Source organism: Acanthochromis polyacanthus, chromosome 16 (genome assembly GCF_021347895.1).
Source record: "Acanthochromis polyacanthus isolate Apoly-LR-REF ecotype Palm Island chromosome 16, KAUST_Apoly_ChrSc, whole genome shotgun sequence".
In the NCBI taxonomy this organism is placed as follows: Eukaryota; Metazoa; Chordata; class Actinopteri; family Pomacentridae; genus Acanthochromis; species Acanthochromis polyacanthus.
In genome coordinates, this window is record NC_067128.1 from 2,648,109 (window position 1) to 2,668,145 (window position 20,037).

General features: G+C 40.3%; 1 protein-coding gene across 1 annotated transcript; it reads right to left on the reverse strand.

Moving 5' to 3' along the window:
• Positions 1-5,984: 5,984 nt before the first annotated feature.
• Positions 5,985-19,831, reverse strand: psmc1b (proteasome 26S subunit, ATPase 1b). Its single transcript, XM_022210223.2, has 11 exons — positions 19,773-19,831; positions 19,198-19,251; positions 17,751-17,847; positions 17,265-17,389; positions 16,974-17,159; positions 15,739-15,867; positions 15,499-15,595; positions 13,064-13,253; positions 10,662-10,813; positions 8,551-8,705; positions 5,985-6,307 (listed from the first exon to the last, which is right to left on the reverse strand). The coding sequence occupies exons 1-11, from the start codon at positions 19,773-19,775 to the stop codon at positions 6,173-6,175; spliced, it is 1,323 nt and encodes a 440-aa protein (XP_022065915.1). The 5' UTR covers positions 19,776-19,831; the 3' UTR covers positions 5,985-6,172.
• Positions 19,832-20,037: the final 206 nt, after the last annotated feature.

Here is a 20,037-nt window from a genome sequence, read left to right on the forward strand (position 1 = left end):
AACTGAATGTTTAGTTTCCTGACAGTTAATTATCTTATCTCTATTGGATGATGTTTTCATGGTGCACAGAAACACGTAGGCTGCAAGCACAGGGATCAAATCTGCAGTCTGCTGTCAGGCGTTTTGCACGTCATTTTACAGAAGTCTGTTTGAAACTTGAAAGCTCATACAGATCTTCACTTTTTGCTTTCCTTCATCGTGCACCACACGACAGACTAATATCAAATGAGGATGCAACATTTCTGCTCCTTTTCTTAAGAGTTGTGTTCAAATAGTTGTTGAGTTTTATTTGAGAAACCTCTTGGATAAAATGTTTTCAAAAGTGGAAAAAAAAAAGTTGCTCATTTGGGATTATAGGAGTTGAAAAACTGAGAATCTACACAACTGTGGAGACATTAGGAATTATATATGTATATTTATAAAAAGGATAACACCCATCTATATGGTTTTAAACTCTTCTTTTATCCTACATGTAGCCTTAAATCTACAAGTCTGCACTGATACATGCAACAGCTGTCACATATAAACCATAATTATCATCAATTATCATAAAGAAGGCAAAAAACTACATCTAAATTGAATCATTAACCTTCTCCGCAGTGCCAAAAAGAAAACAAATCCATCTGTATATGAACAGGAGTGCATTTAATTGTTTTGATAGGTTTAAAGAAGTGATATTTATCTTTAAAAAACGAAGATTTTCTGTGAATTTATCCCATTTTTTCAAATTTATGCGATAAAGACAGTAACAAATATGACTGAAGAAACTAATTTTAAATTAATCAAGTCTAACATCACCACCATAATTTATCTGTTATGAAATGAAATACTTAATAGTGTTTTATTTTGTACCAAATTCCACAAGAAAGCTTATAGACTTGGATTTAAAGTAAAATAAAATAAAATAAAAAAGATGGACTGTGTCTTTAAATTCAAATGGATACACTACCAAACTTAATATATCTAAATATATATAATAAAGCATCAAAGATATCCTTTTGTATTAAATTATGAGGCCATAATTTAACGATTTGGCTTTTATAATAATAATAATATCATTATTATAGCGCTGGCAGTCCTCATGAACGGGCCGCACTAGTTCGCAGCCGCGGAAGGATACCAGCTAGTGCAGGAAGCCTGGGTTGACACTGGAGAATTTGCTGTGCCGGTGTGTGATGTGGCCTCTGATTGGCCGCTGCGGACCTGCAATATTATACTCCATGTGTCGGCCGCATTGATTGGCTACACGGGACCTGCATTGCACCAGGCAGTGGCACTTGATGGAAACATAATAAATAAAAATAGAGGAAACTTCAAAAACCCGACGCAGCTGCCGGCGCCGCGCTCGCACCGTTTTATGAGGCGACTGCGATAATTTATAATTTATATCCGTCGGTTTTGCGGAGAGCGACGGGAAAGTGCGACAGGTTTTCATTGGCGCGGTGTTTGATAGGCTCCACATGGGAAGTGCGCACATTTACCATTGGCTGCTGCAAAGGCTGGATTTGACAACTCTGCAGGGCTGCTGCTTGTGCGTAATATTTAATGTGACTGTGATCATATTTTTCCACAAAGAATCCATCCCCGCCGCCGCCGCCGCTTCCTGGTTGAATAACACATAAATAACCTGTGCAGGTAGAATGACGGTGCAGAATTTGGGCAAAGCGGCAGCATCGCAGTGTTTCCTGAACCGAAAGCCCTCCAAAAGCGCCACCCGGCGGACGGAAGGAGGAAGTTGTGCTCGGTTGTTTACAGCAGAAGTGATGCCAGAGAGTTTCTAAAGACAGAAAGTGTCTTGTGTGAAGGTTACAGCTCCTACATGGTAAGAAAGAACCTGCAGAAAAATCTTCATTATCCTCCAACTAAACTCACACAAGAGCTGTTACATAAAACACTCAAATTACATCAGTCACTGTTAAAATTAATTCATTTAAAAGCAGCTGAAGAGATTTGATTCTATTCATGCATACATAAGTGTGCAATATCATTCCCATCTTTGTTACATATTAACAGAGCAGTTGTTGCCGTGGTAACAACTAAACCAGGGATGCCAAACTCATCTTAGTTCAGGTTCCACATTCAGCCCAGTTTGATCTACTGTGGACCAGACCAGTAAAACCACAGCATAATAACCTAGAAATAACCACAACTCCTAATGGTTCCTTTGTTTGTCTGCAAAAATTCTGAAAAGGTTCACATTTAAGGAATTATCTTTTTACAAAACATCACAAATTTCTGAAGGACAATAAGTTAAATTTCAGGAACATTCAGCCTCAGTTTATCATTTCCACATTACAACTTTCAGATCCCAGAGTGTCTACAAAGGAACACAACATTTAGTCACAGCTATCTGGAACTGAATGATATAGGATTTTACTTTATGATCAAAATGACAAAAGTTAGACAAAAAGACAAAAAACAGCAAAAACAAGACTACATATTACAAAAGTCAGATGCAAATTGACAAAAACGAGACACAGAATGACAAAAAAATGAGACAGACAACACGAAACCAAACAAAAAGAGACAAAAATTAGACAAAAAAGTTTCAGAGCGACAAAAAATGAACACAGACAAGACCAAAAATGACAAAAGTGAGAAACAAAACAACAAAAATAGATAAACACAAGCGAGACAAAAAACACAAAACAACAAAAACATCGAACAAAGCAAAACACAAAATGACAAAAATATGACAAAAAACACAAGCAAGACAAAAGTGAGAAACAAAACAACAAAAATAGACAAACACAAGCGAGACAAAAAACACAAAACAACAAAAACATCGAACAAAGCAAAACACAAAATGACAAAAATATGACAAAAAAACACAAGCAAGACAAAAGTGAGAAACAAAACAACAAAAATAGACGAACACAAGCGAGTTAAAAAAACACAAACAACAAAACAAATGTCAAAAATCAGATAAAAACAACAAAAATACGACAAAAAACATAAAAAACAAGACACAAAATGACAAAAGACCAATGAACAATCTACTATTTTCTGATCCAAACAACTTGTCATGGTCTAGAAATGATTCTAAATTTATAGTTTTACTAATTTACAATCTGCAGTTAATGTCCTCTCTGGAATTTTTACACTTTGAGGGCCGGATTGGACCCTCTGGAGGACCGCTTTTGGACCACGGGCCTCATGTTGGACACCCCTGAACTAAACAAAAGGCAAAACTTCTCATGTTTTTTTTCTAATATTCGTGAACTTTGTTGGTCTTTTTCTCTCAGATGTTTTTTCTCCGCCTGTCTTCCTCCTGCAGGTCAAGTAAGTGGAGTTGAGGCGCTTCATTCGCTAATCTGCTGGAACTAATGGGGACTTTTTAGTTTAACAGGGAGACGTTACATAAGCAGATGTACGTTTTTCTCTCTGCTTTGCATCCCTCTGTCTTCCTCCAACACACACTCCACTCTCTTTTTAATACTTTGCAGAGGTTTAAGCAGTAGTTTCAAACTCGTCGTGGTTCAGGTTCCACATTCAGCCCAGTTTGATCTAAAGTGAGCAGTAAAATCACAGCATAACAACCTGTAAATAACAACAACTCCAAATGTTTCCTTTGCTCACAAAGCGACAAAAATGACTCAAACGACAAAAGTTAGACGAAAAAAGACAAAAAACAACAAAACAAGACAAAATATTACAAAAAATGAGCCAAACTGACAAAAACGAGACACCAAATGACAAAATCCAAAAACAAACTGACAAAAAATGAAACAAAAAAACAAAAAGTGAGACAAAAAGGAAGCATAAAACAATAAAAACAATAAACAAAAATGACAAAAGTCAGACAAAAATAGACAAAAAGACAAAATATTACAAAAATGAGACAAAAAAGTTAGAAAGTGACAAAAATGGACAAAGACAAAAATTAGACAAAAAAATGACAAAAGTGAGAAACAAAATGACAAAAAAAATAGACTACACAGCAAGAGAAAAACATAAAATGACAAAAAACAAGACAAAAAATATTACAAAAATAAGACAAGCGGCACGAAACAAAACAAAAAAAGAGACACAAATTCGACAAAAAATGTTACAAAGGAACAAAACAATGGACAAACGACAAAAACGAGACAAAAAAATTACAGGAGACAAAAAATGACACAAAAAACACAAGCGAGACATAAAGGAGACACAAAAAAAAGACAAAATATGAAAAAATGAGACACATAATGACAACAGAACAATCTAGTATTTAACAGAATGATCAAAACAACTTGTCATGGTCTAGAAATAATTTTAAATGTTTAGCTTTACAAATCTGCAGTTAATGTCTTCTCTGGAATTTTTACACTTTGAGGACCGGATTGGACCCTCTGGAGGACCGCTTTTGGACCACGGGCCTCATGTTGGACAACCCTGGGTTAAAGTATTATTTTCCCTGGAGTGTGTTTTTCTCACCTTGAACCTCCTCCTCCTTCCTCTTTAAGATATTTTCAGTTTAAAGTGCACAGACAGACTCTGGAGGATCTGAGGCCATGAATACACAAACTGTCATTTTCTACTTGCCGTTTTTTTTGAGGCCTGCTACTGCTAAACATGCACACATCTTCATGAAAAGTAACATGGATGTGACGTTTGAGAGACACCGTGGTCAGCCTCTGCAGCGTCCATCCACCCCCTCCACCTCCATCTGTACGCTCACGGGGGCTGTTTAGAAACACCCGACCCACAGTTTGCCTCCAGCTGACGGGGCAAATGCCTCATTAGAACGCACGCACCCCTCTTTCCTCTCACGCCACGCTTGATTTAAATGTTTTTTCTCCTCCTGCCTTCCATTTGCTGAATGTGCTGCGATGTTTGAGCTGCGGTTGAAATGCGTGACTGATTTAATAAGAGCGTTTGAGAGGAGGGGGCTGCAGCGTTGAAGCAGCAGCAGCAGCTCCTCACTCCGGCCCGTAAAGTGCCTGGATGCCTGCTGCATGGGGGCCACTTTCTGCTGAGCACCGAGTTACACATGGCTCCACATCAGGAGGAATTAAATCAACACTGCAGCAAGGGCAGCTTAGCAGGATTTACTCCAACTTAAAGGCTGATTTGAATGGGAGACAGGGAAGGATATGCACCCAAACCCTCCCTCACTGCTCACAAACACTGCGAGCGTTAATGCGTTGACATTATGCAGCTGCTGGAGGCGACGAGTGAGTAAAAAGCTCCAGTCAGGGTGTTTTATCTCAGCCCGTGACCCCCAAGATTTAATTACGTGCACGTGTGCCGTCGTCAAGCGCGTGGGAGTCGTATGGAATGTTCTAGTAATTAACGAGGAGCAATTTCTTCTAAGGCATGGGTGTCCAACATGAGGCCCGTGGTCCAAAAGGGGTCCTCCAGAGGGTCCAATCCGGCCCTCAGAGTGTAAAAATTACAGAGAAGACATTAACTGCAGATTAAATTTAAAATCATTTCTAGACCATGACAAGTTGTTTTGATCATAAAGTAAAATACTAGATTCATTTTTTGTCCAACTTTTATCATTTGCCTCATTTTTGTCAATTTGTTTTGTCATTTTTTGTTGTCCATTGTTTTGTCACTTTGTAGCTTTTTTGTGAATTTTTTGTCTTTGTTTTCTCATCTCATTTTTTGTCCTTTTGTTTCTCGCGTCTGTTTGTGTCTCGTTTTTTAAATATTTTGTTAAAAAAAAAAAAGCCAGTTCCTTAAATGCGAACATTTTTGCACTAAAACAAAGTAAACATTAGGAGTTGTGGTTCCTTCAGGCTTTACAAACAGAGAGCCGTCCTCCATAAGAGGAAGACACCAGTGAAGCTGAAAACATGACTTTGCATTTTAATGGGACTGTTTGTGACACCGAGGGCAACAGCACGGAGACTGAAGGAACTGAATAATTCATGTGATTAATTATCTCTAAATATTCCAGCCCGCTGATGAACTCAACATACAGGAATCTGAGCTGAAGGGTTTTAGAAGCTGAAATGCACATAAAGCAGTGAAAGCTGACGACTAGCACGCCATGATCGGATATAATTGACATTTTATTTATTGTCTCAACACATAACGGTAACAGGAGAGCGGGAGAAGCCAGACATAACATGCACAAAATATATCAAAACTCTCTGTTGGGAGGCAGCAGTCGTCTCCTCTCTTTCACACGGCGGCGGATAAAGAATGGGTGTGGGGGTGAGAAAGAAGAAAAGTTTGAAGGTTAGAGATAAAGCCCCTCCGGCGTGCCCTCCTGCTTCTTGTACAGGACGTTCTCCTTGGACTTCTTGAAGTCCTCGTTGGTGACTTTCATGCGGCGCTCTCTCAGAGCCATGAGGCCGGCCTCTGTGCAGATGGCCTGGAGGAGACGGAAAAAGAAGAGGGAAGTCAGAAAAAAACGAGGCGCACATGAACGCAGCGCTAACAATGCAGCGCTTTGTGTGTCCTGAAGTTGGACTTTCGTGTGTTGAGCTTCCCTGCTTAACAGGCTAAACTAGGAACTCGTGAAAAACCTTCTGAAATGTGGAAAGCTTATTTGCAGGAATAACAGCAACACTGTTCATTTATCCGACAAGGCTGCATAAACTGTGCTATAAACACTCTGAACTCACAAAATCTGCATTTTAAAGGCATGTTATCTTTAAAAAATAAAATAAAATGGCAGAAACTGTGGCTAAATTGGAAACCACACTCACATATTTTGAACTCCAAAACTAAACCTATTTTGAGATTCATTCTAAGTGTTGATTTGTCGCTTGAGCCATTGTTCCGAGTAATGATTTAAGGAAAAAAAAAAGGCATATCTACTGTATAACCTGCTACCTTCCAGCCTCCACCAATGGAGAGACAAAGTAAAGAAAGTGTATTTAATGGAAAAAATAACAGCAAAACTCCATTTGAAATGAGGTTCTTTAATGAATTCATGGGCTCCTGTTATTGCTTTAATTAGATTTTACACATTTTACAGGCTGGGGGAGAAGTTTTTGTTTGAACTGCAAGCAGAGATGGAGTGATATTTGTGTCTGGATTGTGTATTTTGCTGCTCTTGAATTTATCTTTAAACTTAGTTTGAAATGCTCCTCTTTATGTGGGTTCAGATGATGCCATGAGTTAGTCGTGCTGCTGAACTGCACATTTGTTTTCCATCCATGTTTGAGCCGAATATAAATAGGTATTAAAATTTGGTTTTAAAAAAAAAGGCAAAATAAAGCATTTATCAGAACACAAACTGTATGAACAGAAGGGATCTTTAAGCCCAGGTGACGGAAAGTGTGAAAAAGTAAACTTAAAATCAAGATATTTCATCAAAATTGTTTTCCAGAATTTGCCAAAAATAAACCGTTTGTGTAAAAAACAAAAAAGTTGTGCATGCTTCAGTGTAACAAAGAAGTGATTCAGCTGCAGCCGACAGTCACGAGACAAAAAAGCAGAGATTTTTCAGATCATCTACAGAGCATAGATCAGACGAGTATGGAAAGAAATGAGAGATTCAAAGGAAGTTTAAACTACAAATAAATGCAGCATGACTCTAAACTGGTGAAACATCTCTCTGGAGTTTAGTTTTGAAGTTTGTAGAGGATTCAAATACGGAAATAGTGGAACTTTTTCCCATTTTTTACAATATTTGTAGACTAAATAATCAAAGAAATTCAGCTTTAGTTATTTCTTTTTACATAATTTATGTCATATCTCTGTTCTACTGCACATCATCTTCAAATCAGAGCTGGGCCGGCTCCATAACGGTGCAGGATTTTATATTGTTGGGAAAAACGAGCCCACAGAGATTAAAAAAAATAAAAATGCCCAGAAACTGCTTAGAGTTGAGAGTATTAAACTAAAATACTGTGACTGTCGGAGGCTTTTCATCTGTTTTATTCCACCTGACACCTCCTAAATTATTTCCAATTCTCAAAACTGAGCCTCTAATTCAAGCTGACCACAGAACAGCCTCATGTCATCTGTAATCCATGCTCTAAAATCATTGGTCAGTATTAGAAAAGAATGGATTTAGTGTGTTTTAGTTGGTAAATATACAGAAAAGCAACCATTAAAGTGTCATGCTATAAGGCCCCACATGAGGGCAGCAGTCGCTCCTCTGAACGTTCAGTAAACACTTTGGGTCGGATCTTTCTGACTGGAGAACTTCGCACAGTTAATTAAGTGTTGACATGAAAATCATTTAGAAAATTAGCCCTGCTGCTTTTCCTTCAAACAGCTTCGTCTGGGATTTTTTTCCTCCCCGTTCTGCTGAGCCTCAAAGTGAAGTGGCTCGCTGCCAACACCTCACATAATCAATACCCAGCTGCAGTCACAGAACCAGGCCAGAACAAATGAAGAAAACGGGACACAGTGTGACTGGACAGGCCCCAGCACACTGTTACAGTCACCTCTGTGTGTTCTACTGCATGTACTATTCCACCTGTAAGAGGAAAGGCAAAGAGAAAAAGCTCGCTAAGGCTGGAAAACGTCAGATTCTACGGCCGTTTGTTGGTTTTTTCTTTTTCTTTTCTGATGAAAAAGTGTGATTTGTTTGCAGATTGTGGAATTTGTCCAATGGGACAAAAAGAAAACTGCACTTTTCAGTTGAGAATGAACTCTGACCTTGATATCTGCTCCTGATAGGTCGTCCTTCGCCAGGATGAGGTCATCCAGCGTGACATCATCGGCTACTGTCATGCGGCTGGTGTGGATCTGGAAGATCCTGCGTTTGGTCTTCTCATCCGGCAGAGGAAACTCAATCTTACGGTCGATTCTCCCTGAAGAGGAGAAAAGAAACAAATTCCAAACTTCACCAACTGAGCAGCTACTGTGAGTGTCTTCCTGTTCTGCTGTTTCTGATTTTATTTTCTGACATTCTGTTGGGCAGACCGGTGCCAACCTGTCTGATTAATAAACACAGCATTGTGCCAGCAGAGAACACACTAATCAGATTTGGTTGATTAAAACGAATATTAATTTATTTAGGAAAGCAATTAAGGAAGATAATTTTCCTACGACTCTGCCCACACGTTATTTAAAGCCAAAGCTTTCACTCTTTTATTTATAGTAAAGTTATTTAACAGCTGATTGTACTGATGGAGCAAACAGTCCTGGTTCTAAAAGTTGGTACCGGTCAGTTTGCTTTCTATGTAAAAACAAAAATGTGATTTTAGTTGCACTAAGTCAGTGAAAACTTCTCAATTCCAACACGGTGTCTTTTTAAATGTGACACTCCATCCATGAGGTGCCCAGCTGCTGCTATTTAACATGATTGCCAAGCAGTTTGTGACTTTATAATGTGGGTGTGACAGATGTGCCACCACTGCATTCAGAAAAGATCAGGATGCCACAGTGTGTTAGCCTAGCATGCTACACCCATGTCTCTGAAGACACAAGGGTCTAGGGAAGCTCGACAGGGAGGGAGGCGGGCTAAAAGGTTGTCTATCAAATCCCTCTGCAGCAGTTGGGTAGGTATACAACCAATCAGCGCAACGAATAGGCTGACGTAGTTCCTAGAGCGACGGCGGATTGTGGCTAAGTCCCATTAGCTTCCCAATAGCGGAGCCGTGGAGCCAACTGGTATATTAAGGATTTGCCATATCCCGTCGGCATAAGTCCAAATACGTCTTTCTTCTCAATGAAACACTGAAGTGCCGTCCTTTGTTTATCTTTCAAGTTGAATTTTAGCTTCAAATCTTTAAGGGCTGTGGCCAAAGCCGAGTCCAAAGATAACTGTTTATTGTGCGCCGGTTGTTTCTGTCAGAATCGTCACGCCTCTGTCGTCACTTAGTTACGCCCGCCTTCTGACTCTACACTTCATGGTGATTGGTCCGGCCAGTTTTAGGAGCATCCAGCCTCGAGCCTTATGGAGGGTAACTAGACCCTCCCTGGCAGAGAATTAAATTCGTTGCCGTGGGTTGTCTAGCGTGGCTAGGCTAACAGTGTGTAGCAGACTGGCCCAAATCTCAGTCTAAAACGTATGGAGATGTGTAAATTTTCCAAAGTAAAGGAAATTAAGACGCAGTTCATGTCCAGTAGAGCCTCTCAGCCTCTTCTCGGTAACACGAGTTAGCAGCTACTAGTCAGACCTGTCCTGGAACAGTGAGGAGCTGCACATCTGGAAAGGTAACTCAGCCTCTTACATGTTTCATTGAAGGTCTCAGATAGCGTTGTTTTATAAATAGGCTGATTAATTCATCAGAGCTAAATTGAATGCGTCACTTTTGGACACATCTGTGCAGAGGTGTTCACCGTTTTTTGAACTGTGGATGGATTGTGCTCTGTGGGAGGAAGCCCAGAACAACCCTACCTGCCGCTCGCTTTGATTCAGAGCGAGCAACGAGAGGAGGAGGTGTTCACAGACGGATCCTCTCTGACACGGAACCTGCCAGAAGCTCTGTCAGGTACAGAAATCTGGCCCGGATTGATCTAACATGAATCACTACTCCTTAGTACTGACGTCACTCGCTTGGCCCTTAAAAAGTAGAGTTGGGTAACCAGCCTGGTTTCCTGTTTTTATCAAGAGGAAATGAGAAACCATCTAGTCTAAATACGTTCATTTCTGTGCCTTTAGCGTTAGTTATTGACAGTGGTGGATATGAATAGTAACTTCTAAATGCAGAAAAAAGGATCTGGCATTTCAGTTTTCCTTCCCTGCCACTCAGGAGAGTCATATTTATCGGCGAGCAGAGACAGAATCAGCGACAAAATGTAGGCGGAATCGAGCTACTGACCGGGTCTGATGAGAGCTGGGTCCAGAGTTTCTATCCGGTTGGTGGCCATGATGACTTTAACGTCTCCTCTCGAGTCGAAACCGTCCAGCTGGTTGAGCAGCTCCAGCATCGTTCTCTGGATCTCCCTCTCACCGCCAGAGTTAGAGTCGTACCTAGACAGGAAGAACATCTTTAAATATTACAGAATCCACTACATCGTCTTACATCCTCACGGTACAGGGAGTTCAACCTCGTCTGTGGAAACTTTCATCAACCTTTTATACAGAGGAGAGCAATGACTGAAAAGTTAATTATAAGAAAGTTTAAATGTCCAGACCAAAGCACACAGGAAATAAAAATGATGAAACATGAATGCAGCTAATAAAAAAGAAGTCGAAGTTTAACTAAATAAAACTATATAAAAGACAGAGCGAAATAAAAACCAACTACAGCAATTTAAAGTATTAATATGAGGAAATAAATGATTAAAATCAAATATAAAGACACTCTGAGCTGCTCTGTGATTCTCATGCAGGCCTGTCCAGCTTCAAACAGAAACTAAAAGCTGCTTCATCAGTAGGTTTTGAGCACACAAAGGACATGTCAACAAGTAGGCAGGTGTTAAAATGATCTGTAAACTAACAGGTAATTAATGTAGAGACTTTGCAGCAGAAGTTGTGTTTCTGTCTTGTTCTCACTAACAGTTAACTGAGTTCTTTCTCCAACATCATTCATTATTTAAGTCGGTCGATCTCCAGCTTCAGGCAGCTACCAGATGTTCATTTGAATCAAACAATAAATTCCCTCACAGCATTGATATGTTCTCACATTTTGCTTCCCACAGTGAGAAAAACAGAAATAAGAACCTTTGATTTTGACCACCTGCAGCAAACATGCCAAAGACTACAGCAACTGCCGAGAAACGTGACTGAGAGGAATAATAACTGTACATTGAGAACAGCTTCTCCTCACTGCCATCAGCCTGATAAACAGCCGAGCCATTCCTCCGTACCTGTGCAGCAGTCAGTATACCAACAGATATGTTCAGTACTTGTTGCTCTATGAACAGCATTCTCTGCTTTTTGCACTGTAGCAGGGTATCTGCAGGTTTCAGCAAGTCAAATTTAAGACTTTTTAAGACCTTTTTAATGCCGTCTTGAACGAAATTTAAGACTGAATTTAAAAAAAAAAAAATCCTATAAATACAAGCGACGGTTAGGGATCCCGCTGTATTAGAACCTCAATGAAACATCACACGAAAAAGATCGCCAATCCCCTCATTTGAGGTGTAGGATTGATGTTTCACCACAGTGTTCAAGATCCATAATACCTCGGATTTGAGTGTTGCTGTCCCACCAAAGATAACCGTCAGGTCAGTGCTGCTAGCACCGGCGGTAGCAGCACCGGTAGCAGCGGCGGGTTGTTGCTAGCTGGGGCGCTGGACCCACACAAAAATGAGAGATGCCCGGCGTTTGTTTTTGGCTCTCTGTCGCCATTTTATGCTTAGCGCCCTGCATGTGCGATTCGACCGCTTTAATTCCCATGGTGCCGAGTTTGAAATCCTTCTTGCAAAGAATGCACATGGCCTCCTCGAGATTGGCAACGGGTTTCAACCAGCTTTGAAACGGACTGTCCTCCAGCCAACACTGCTTAAACTTGCACTTACCCATCCTGACTGACCGGTGACGCGAAGAAGAAAGGAAAAAAGGAGTCTGCGCGCGACTGAAATTAAACTTCCGGCGCAACTTTTACGTTACTCAAAGTCCCCCTGAGTAAAAAAAAACAGACCCTACAATTTAAGACCACTGACTACTGTATTTAAGGAATTTCTAATGAATTTAAGACATTTTAATGCCTTAATTTTAGATACACGAATTTAAGACTTTTTAAGGATCTGCAGGTACCCTGTGAAGCTATTATCATTTTGCACTACTGTGTTTATATGTTCCTTTCTAGCTCGTAAACATCTGTATGCGTTGTGTCATATTTATTTTTTCCCCGCTGTTCTTCATTCTACAGTTTCTTTATCTTTATTATTCTTTCCATATTCCTAGAGTGACACCAGCAGCCCAAACCAAACTCCTTGTATGTTGTGTACATACTTGGCCATTAAAGCTGGTTCTGATAACCACTGAACTGCGTAAAGATGACGCTGAAATGTGATGAATAAACCTGGGGATCTGCACACTTTAACAGGCTTTCAGTGAGGTGGTGCAGTAAACCCTGCAGCGGGGCATTTCTTAAATTATTAACGTGCTTTTGAGCATTAAACTAAAAATAAAACTGTCATATATTAGGAGCAGTTATCACACTTCCTAATGCGACACCTCGGCACACACTCCTGACTCCTCAACGCCACAGGTGACACATTTCCACTGCTCTGATGCTCTCCATCTAAAACAGGTGGAGGTGGCTCTGCGTACCTCTTGGTGCCGATGGCGTCGATCTCGTCGATGAAGACGATGGAGGGGGCGTGCTCCTCCGCCACCCTGAACAGCTCTCGCACCAGCTTGGGCCCGTCTCCGAGGTACTTCTGGATCAGCTCCGAGCCCACGACACGCAGGAAGGTGGCCGACGTCTGATTGGCTACGGCCTTGGCGAGCAGCGTCTTTCCTGGTAACAGACACGAGTTCAGTTTTTACTTTTTCATTAAGAAATTCAGCGTGAGAATAGAGCTTTATTAGAGCAGGGTTGGTGGGGTTTCTGGTTTTTATTCTAGCTGTCTGACTGAATGATGAATGATCCTCCATGACCAGTGACTGCATTCGTTTGCAGACATTTGCAGTAGAAGGTAAAGGCAAAGTGCACGTTAAAGAAATGTCACTGCCCATGATGTCATCATTTAATGCATTCACTTCTTACCTGATGTTAGTTTTTTTGCCTTGTGCGTATTCCATTTATGAAAACATTTTATTGGAATTTTTAGAACCCACACTGCCCTGCTAAATGTAGAGTTTGCATTAAAGGTCACACATCAGCACTGGTACATCACATCTGCAGTGTTCACCTGCATAGTGGCTTCCTGACATTCACAGAAAACAAAGAAGGATTTCTACACAGAGCCGATAGCGTCACTAGTGTGCTTAGTCCTGGTTTCATGCACAGTTGTTGGACCAAACAATTCTTTATCCAAAAGGTCAAACTGTTCTCCTAATGAAAGTATTTATACCTGTTCATTTTCCAATCTAACCAAATAATCTACATGACATTTCTGCAGTTATTATTTAATTACAATATCTAAAAGCTGGTAAAGGTTCAGCATTTTATTCAGGGAATCACTGTGCTGCTATAGAATGATTTCAGGAACATTTGTGTCTGGAAATTTAGAAAAGAAGCCCACATATGAAGACAGGGATTAGGGAAAAGAACCAAAACTATATTAAGGGGACTAATGCAGACGCTATTTCCTTTAATACTGGTATCCTCAACATTTTCCTCAATGTTTTCTTTAAAGGCACTGATCTGAAACAAGTAAAAACATTGCCACTGACCTCCACAAAGAGTAAACTGCAAAATGAAGTTCTCCTTTCCTTCAAGTGGAGATTAAACTTAATTTTGTTTCTATTCAAATTGTAATATTGGTTATTTATGATTCTTTATGAAAGTACTAAGAGATTGTACCAAACTACTAAGCTCGGATGCAGCTTCATCTGTCAGTGCAGTCTAGAAGCGTGAAGAAAAGACTTTAAATTCATTAAATGTCCGTTTCTAAATGCTGCACCCAAGCTGGGTTATCAAGCTCACCATTCAGTCTCACTAGTGTAAAAGCGACTTTCTTATTTCAATTAGACTCCCCACAACACATTAAGTGTAGTTTTTTTCCCCTTTTTGTTAGAATGCTCAGAGCGTTCTCCGCTGAGCTCTTTATGTCTGCGGCAGCATCGGCAGGAGGCTGCTGATCGGCTCTCACCTTCCCTGCTGCGATGCCCTTTAAAAAAGGTCCCTAATGAACAAATGGAATTTGTCAGTAATCCCAGACTGGGGCAACTACACCTTTGCCACCGGATTGTATTTAAAAAAAAAAAAAAAAAACTAATGTGACTGAAATGGAACCTGAAAGGAGAAAGCTGATGTTTTTCTGCCTCTGGCTCACAAGAACTGCCCCCCTGTGAAAGCAGAGCTGCTATTAAATCATCATCAATGCCAATATTTTACACAGTGAGGTGGTGTGGCTCACTGATGGGTTTTATGTTGTTATTGAACAACAATGGACCTCTGTGGTACAGACAAGAAAAACTAAATCAACTTTATGATACACAGACAACACTTGTTAATGAAGTAGGATCAGTGTTGTTTTTAAGCGACAGTTATTAAACTTTCACACCTTCATAGGTAGGCCTACCACGTAGCTCAATGCAATTCTTATGGAGACTGCTACGTCTGACTTATTTACTGTTCAAATGCCTGGGATATATTCCTTAAAAGAGGTCATGTGAATCTAGTCTGCTCAGAGTCTGTTATCAATTCAGTTCAAAACACTCTGGTTAAAATGATTTCTTATGCTGCAAATGCTGGCTTTTTATGTTAATTTAGAATTAATGTTGGCTAACGAGGATAACAGGTAGAGTGCACTCAACACACTGTGGCTCATTTAGTTCATCTAGAAATAAAAATGCAGATCTGTATTGTCCGATACCAATTCATACTGATTGGTTCAAGAGTAGGTACAATTTCAGTCGACTAAATGTTCTTTGGTTGACTTCTAGTCTGATTACAGTGTTGTCATATTTCTGGAGAACGTGGTTTAAGGTCGGGTTTAAGGTGGACTACAGGTTGGCTTCATAAATCTGTCTCCTGTGCTGCTTGCTCTGATGACAGTCTGATAACCGCTGTTAGTTTGTGCGTTTAAAGAACTCACCTGTACCAGGTGGTCCATATAAGATGACACCTTTGGGAGGTTTAATGCCCATTTCTTCATAATACTCTGGATGTGTGAGAGGCAGCTCCACTGACTCCTGGAAAAACAACAGAAAACAACAGTTAGCCTCTAAGAAAAGTATCGAACAGCAGGACTGACTAAACCTCACTTTTTCATAGAGATTTGGGAGTTAAAGCAGTTTGAGCTCCGTTTCTGGCATGGCATTGTAATCTAGTGTACCTTAATCTCTTGGATCTGATTGTCCAGTCCACCGATGTCAGCATAGGTTTCTTGTGGGGCCTTTTCCACCTTCATGACCGTCACCAGTGGGTCGGTGTCGTCCATCAGCACCCCGATCACAGCATGAACCTACGATGAGGCACAAATACAAGACATCTAGTGGGAATTTTTACTTTAGTGAAGAGACGTGGGCTACACTTTTTTGGGCTTGTGCAATACTTTATCTACTGAGTTTATATAAATGAAGTAGTGGCGTGGTTGCTAAGTATTTTATTATTATTATTATTACATTAAGGCCTCTACACACTGTGTGATTTTCAGACATCCCAGACAAACGATAACAGTCATGAGAAAATCATACCACTATTTTTGGCCTTGGCTCTAAATCGGTGGTCCTGCGTCTCACTGTGAGACAGGTTCAAGGATGACCGTTGTCATGGTGACCAAAGACAGCTGCAAACAAATTCTGACTGTCAGAAAGTTGAGGTGATCATCTCACAGTGTGATGCTGCTGAACCTAACTCAACTAACCAATAGAAATGCAGGATGAAATGACGTACTGATCAGCGCCACACTGGAGATAAACCCAAGTAGACGATTTACGGCGACAAAATGCATCAAAACTAGTACGTGGGATTTAAACAAAGAAGACAGCCTGGTAAAAATGTGGCAGCAGAAGCCTTTTTGACATAAATGTCAGCAGAGCGAGGGCTCTGTTCATGTCTTTTTTTTTTTTAATATTTTATTTTTTGCCTTTCTCAGCTTTATTAGATAGTGACAGTTAAGACTTGACGGGAATCAGGGGAGAAGAAGAGTGGGGGGGAAGACATGCAGCAAAGGGCCGTGAGCTGGACTCAAACCCGGGCCGCTGCGTCGGAGACCAGCACCTGTATATGGGTCGCCCACTTAACCCAATGAGCTATACGGGCAGGCCCTGTTCATGTCTGTCTAGTTTCCCTGTGACTGTAGGAGCTCCGTTCAAGCTCTGGTTGTTTATTTTTCATGGATGGATGGTGCACGCTGATGACGTTTTATTCTTGCGCGTTCACGTCGACTCACGCACATCATAGACTGAGGGTCAGCTGCGTTTTCTTCGTGCAGTCTGCACAGAGCAAACTTCACGTCGTGCCCAAAGATTATTAGATTCATGTTGTACAGCGGAGCAAGCTGTGAACTTACAAGACTGTTAAAATGACAGTGTGGAGAGGCCTTTAAATGAGGTCACTAAATATTACTTTGTGGTTGAGCAGGACAGAGCAGCCAGGCTCCAGCAGATCCTTATCCACAAAGGACAGGATGCTGACGTAATGCTCTGATCCCACTGAGGTGGAAACGATGGCGTGGTTGTCATCGATGATTTCCTCCAGAGTGCCGACGGACATTGGGGTCCCACGCAGGTCGTCCACCTTTGACCTCTCCTCCTGTAAAAGAAAGCTCATTTATTATTTACAGGTATAACTGTGCTTTCATTTTACCCAAACAACTAGTACACATGGACGTGAAATATGTCAGATATGAAAGCTGACCTCCTGTTTCTCTTCCAGGGGCTTCATCTGCTCCTGATTCCTGATGAACTCTTCCTCCATCAGTAAATAGTCTTTGATCCGTTCCTGCTTCAGCAGCTTCAGGCGGCACTGAGTGTGAGGTGTGACTGAAAGACAGACACGTGCACAAAATATTACAAAACACTCATCTTAAACATGAAGGATGCTAATATGACGCTCATTCTCCTCATGATTTATTTCAGATCATTTTACTTTCTATTGATCGGTTCTTACTCTGTGATGTCACAGAAAGAGTTTCAGGGGTATTACATTCAGAGATAGGTCTACTAGGGACAAACCCCAAGTTATGTCTGGTAAATTCAAAGAGAATTCAAAATAAAAGCATGAGACAAACAGGTTACAGAAAGGTGACGGCGTCAAAGATTAACCTGACAACTGCTCAAACAAAGATAAACCACAAGACAAGTAAATATTTCATCACAATGTGTTGCTTTTTCACTTCTTTACCCAGTGGTAGCTTGCTAGCAGCATCTGGTCCCTTGGTCTTCTTCTTTTTCTTGCCAACTCTGGTGGGAATAGGAGGCTCGTACTTCTTTTTCTTATCCTACAAATAAAAAGGGGGCTGATAAATTCAGAAACGGTAACAGTGGGAAACAACAGCTACTACTCACTTAAACTGCGCAGAATTACCAGCAATCGCCACAGAATGCAGGCCCGTTAGATTTCTGTCCATCTCGTTCCTCACATCATGAGGATGTAGTCAATGATAACATCAAGAAATGCCGTTTTTCAGAGCCTGATGGGAAACATCTGGTTCTCATATAGCAGCAGATTGCTTGAAATGTTGACTCAACAACATGACATTTGATAGAAACTTTTCATCTTAGTTGAAATGGAGATAGGTTGATTTTATTTGAGTAATTATAAGGGTTGTTTCTGTCACAAGTTATGTGATTGATGGTAAAATTTATAATTCACACATTCTGATTACAGATCATAAAATGCAAAATAGAGTTCTAGTCTGTTGTATGTTAATATTAAACTTATTTAATTAGTGAAGGATTTAGCACCACTAAAAAGTCTAGTCAGGTTTGTGGAGATTCTAAAAATAACATCTCTACAGATCTGACATTTCAGATATAAAATATAATATCTACTATTTCCTTCAACCGCAGTTGACTATTTATCAGTGTTTTCACCTTGTTTAAATGGTTTTAAAGCGACAGTTCTGTGCAGCTGATTTTCATACAGTAGCAAAGTGAGGTGATGCTGATTTTACAGAGAATTCATGGAAAATAGAGCTCAAATCCAGACCGCAGATTACAGATTCCCCCTAAAACATTTTAACATGCTATACTGTCATCTTTAAAACTGTTGGTGCCAGCATACAAAACTAAAATATTGGTCTGATGACATTTTAATACATGTGCATGTTTCTATGTTTTTATAAACAGACTGAAGACTGCTAGAAACTGGCATCTTGATGCCTGTCTTTCATACTGCCACCTGGTTTCATCAGCAGTTATTTCATCTCAAGTGAGTCTATTTTTACTGTTTACTTATAGTTTTGAATGAAACTTGTGGTACCAAGTTTTGTTTAACAAAACACAGGTGTGGGAGATTGTGGAAGGAAAACAGCAAAGTGTCACAAAACACTACAGACTAAAGTATTTATGACATTTTAGCTCATTTTCATTCAATTGCGATAACATCTCTTATATTTAGACAAACATAGTATGCTTTGGATGATACATTGCTACCCCAACAGTAAAACTACCCTAAGTAGCGACTAAATCGCAACAGCTGACCCACATCAAATGTCGGATTTGATATTACACTTCCAAACCAATTAGGAGCAAGTTCCGTAAATTCAGATGTCACGGAAATTATAAATGTTTGGCTCCCAAAACAAGCAGGTTCCGACGTGAACCTGAAGAAGCTGTGTCATTCTCACCTTGTCATCCTTCTTGCCTCCTCCGGGACCGTGGCCTCCACTCTGGCTTTGACCCTTGAAGAATATCGCACACGTGTAAACACATTTGACACAGATGTAAGTACTAATGCATCTCCGCAGTCCTATTCGTTAATATTCGTTCTTTAAAAACACCTTAGCTGAGCTGTTTACTGTAGTTAGCTTGTTGTAGCCTTGTCAAGATACCTCAAATCTATGCGTCAGATGGTATCAGTGGAAATACACACTTTAACACATTGACACTGTTGTCCACGAAAAACATCACTAACATTGACAGAATGGTTATAAACCTACCTCTACAACATGAATGACTTCGCTAATAAGAGCTACGACAACGACTGCTAAGCAAAAAGCTAATGCCGCTAGCCCTCAGCTAACAGGCTGCTACCTCCGTTTAATCATTCTGCTACTACACAAATCAAACCTAAAACCGCCTGAAACAACATATTAGGACAATCTGTAACGTTTCAAACACCGCGAGTCAAGTCATACCAACGAAAATCGGCTTTTCGTGTAATAAAAATATGAGCTGCAGAGAAAATTGCTTGCTCACTTACCATTGTTAGTTGTCGCTCTGAATGGACGTCAGAGGGTACGGCAACACTGTAGGACAAAAAGCTCAGGGAATTCTGCCACCTGTCGCTGCCATAGACTTCATCATCCATTCAAGTCTATGTTTTACTGTTTTCATGTCACTATTTCAGATTTAACTTTAAACCGGTGGTGTTTCTAGTTCTGGGTGTCCAAGGATAAAACCCTGCATCTTTTCATCCCAGGTCTAAACTTGTTTGTTTGTTAATCAATAGTTTTCTTTAAAAAAAA

What these genes read in the sequence shown, in the direction of transcription:
- psmc1b (XM_022210223.2), bottom strand. An exon ending in GAGGCAAGAAGGATGACAAG is followed by an intron (nt 17,848 to 19,197) that starts GTGAGAATGACA and finishes TTTTATTTGTAG; the next exon opens with GATAAGAAAAAGAAGTACGA. An exon ending in CCCTGGAAGAGAAACAGGAG is followed by an intron (nt 17,160 to 17,264) that starts GTCAGCTTTCAT and finishes TTTCTTTTACAG; the next exon opens with GAGGAGAGGTCAAAGGTGGA.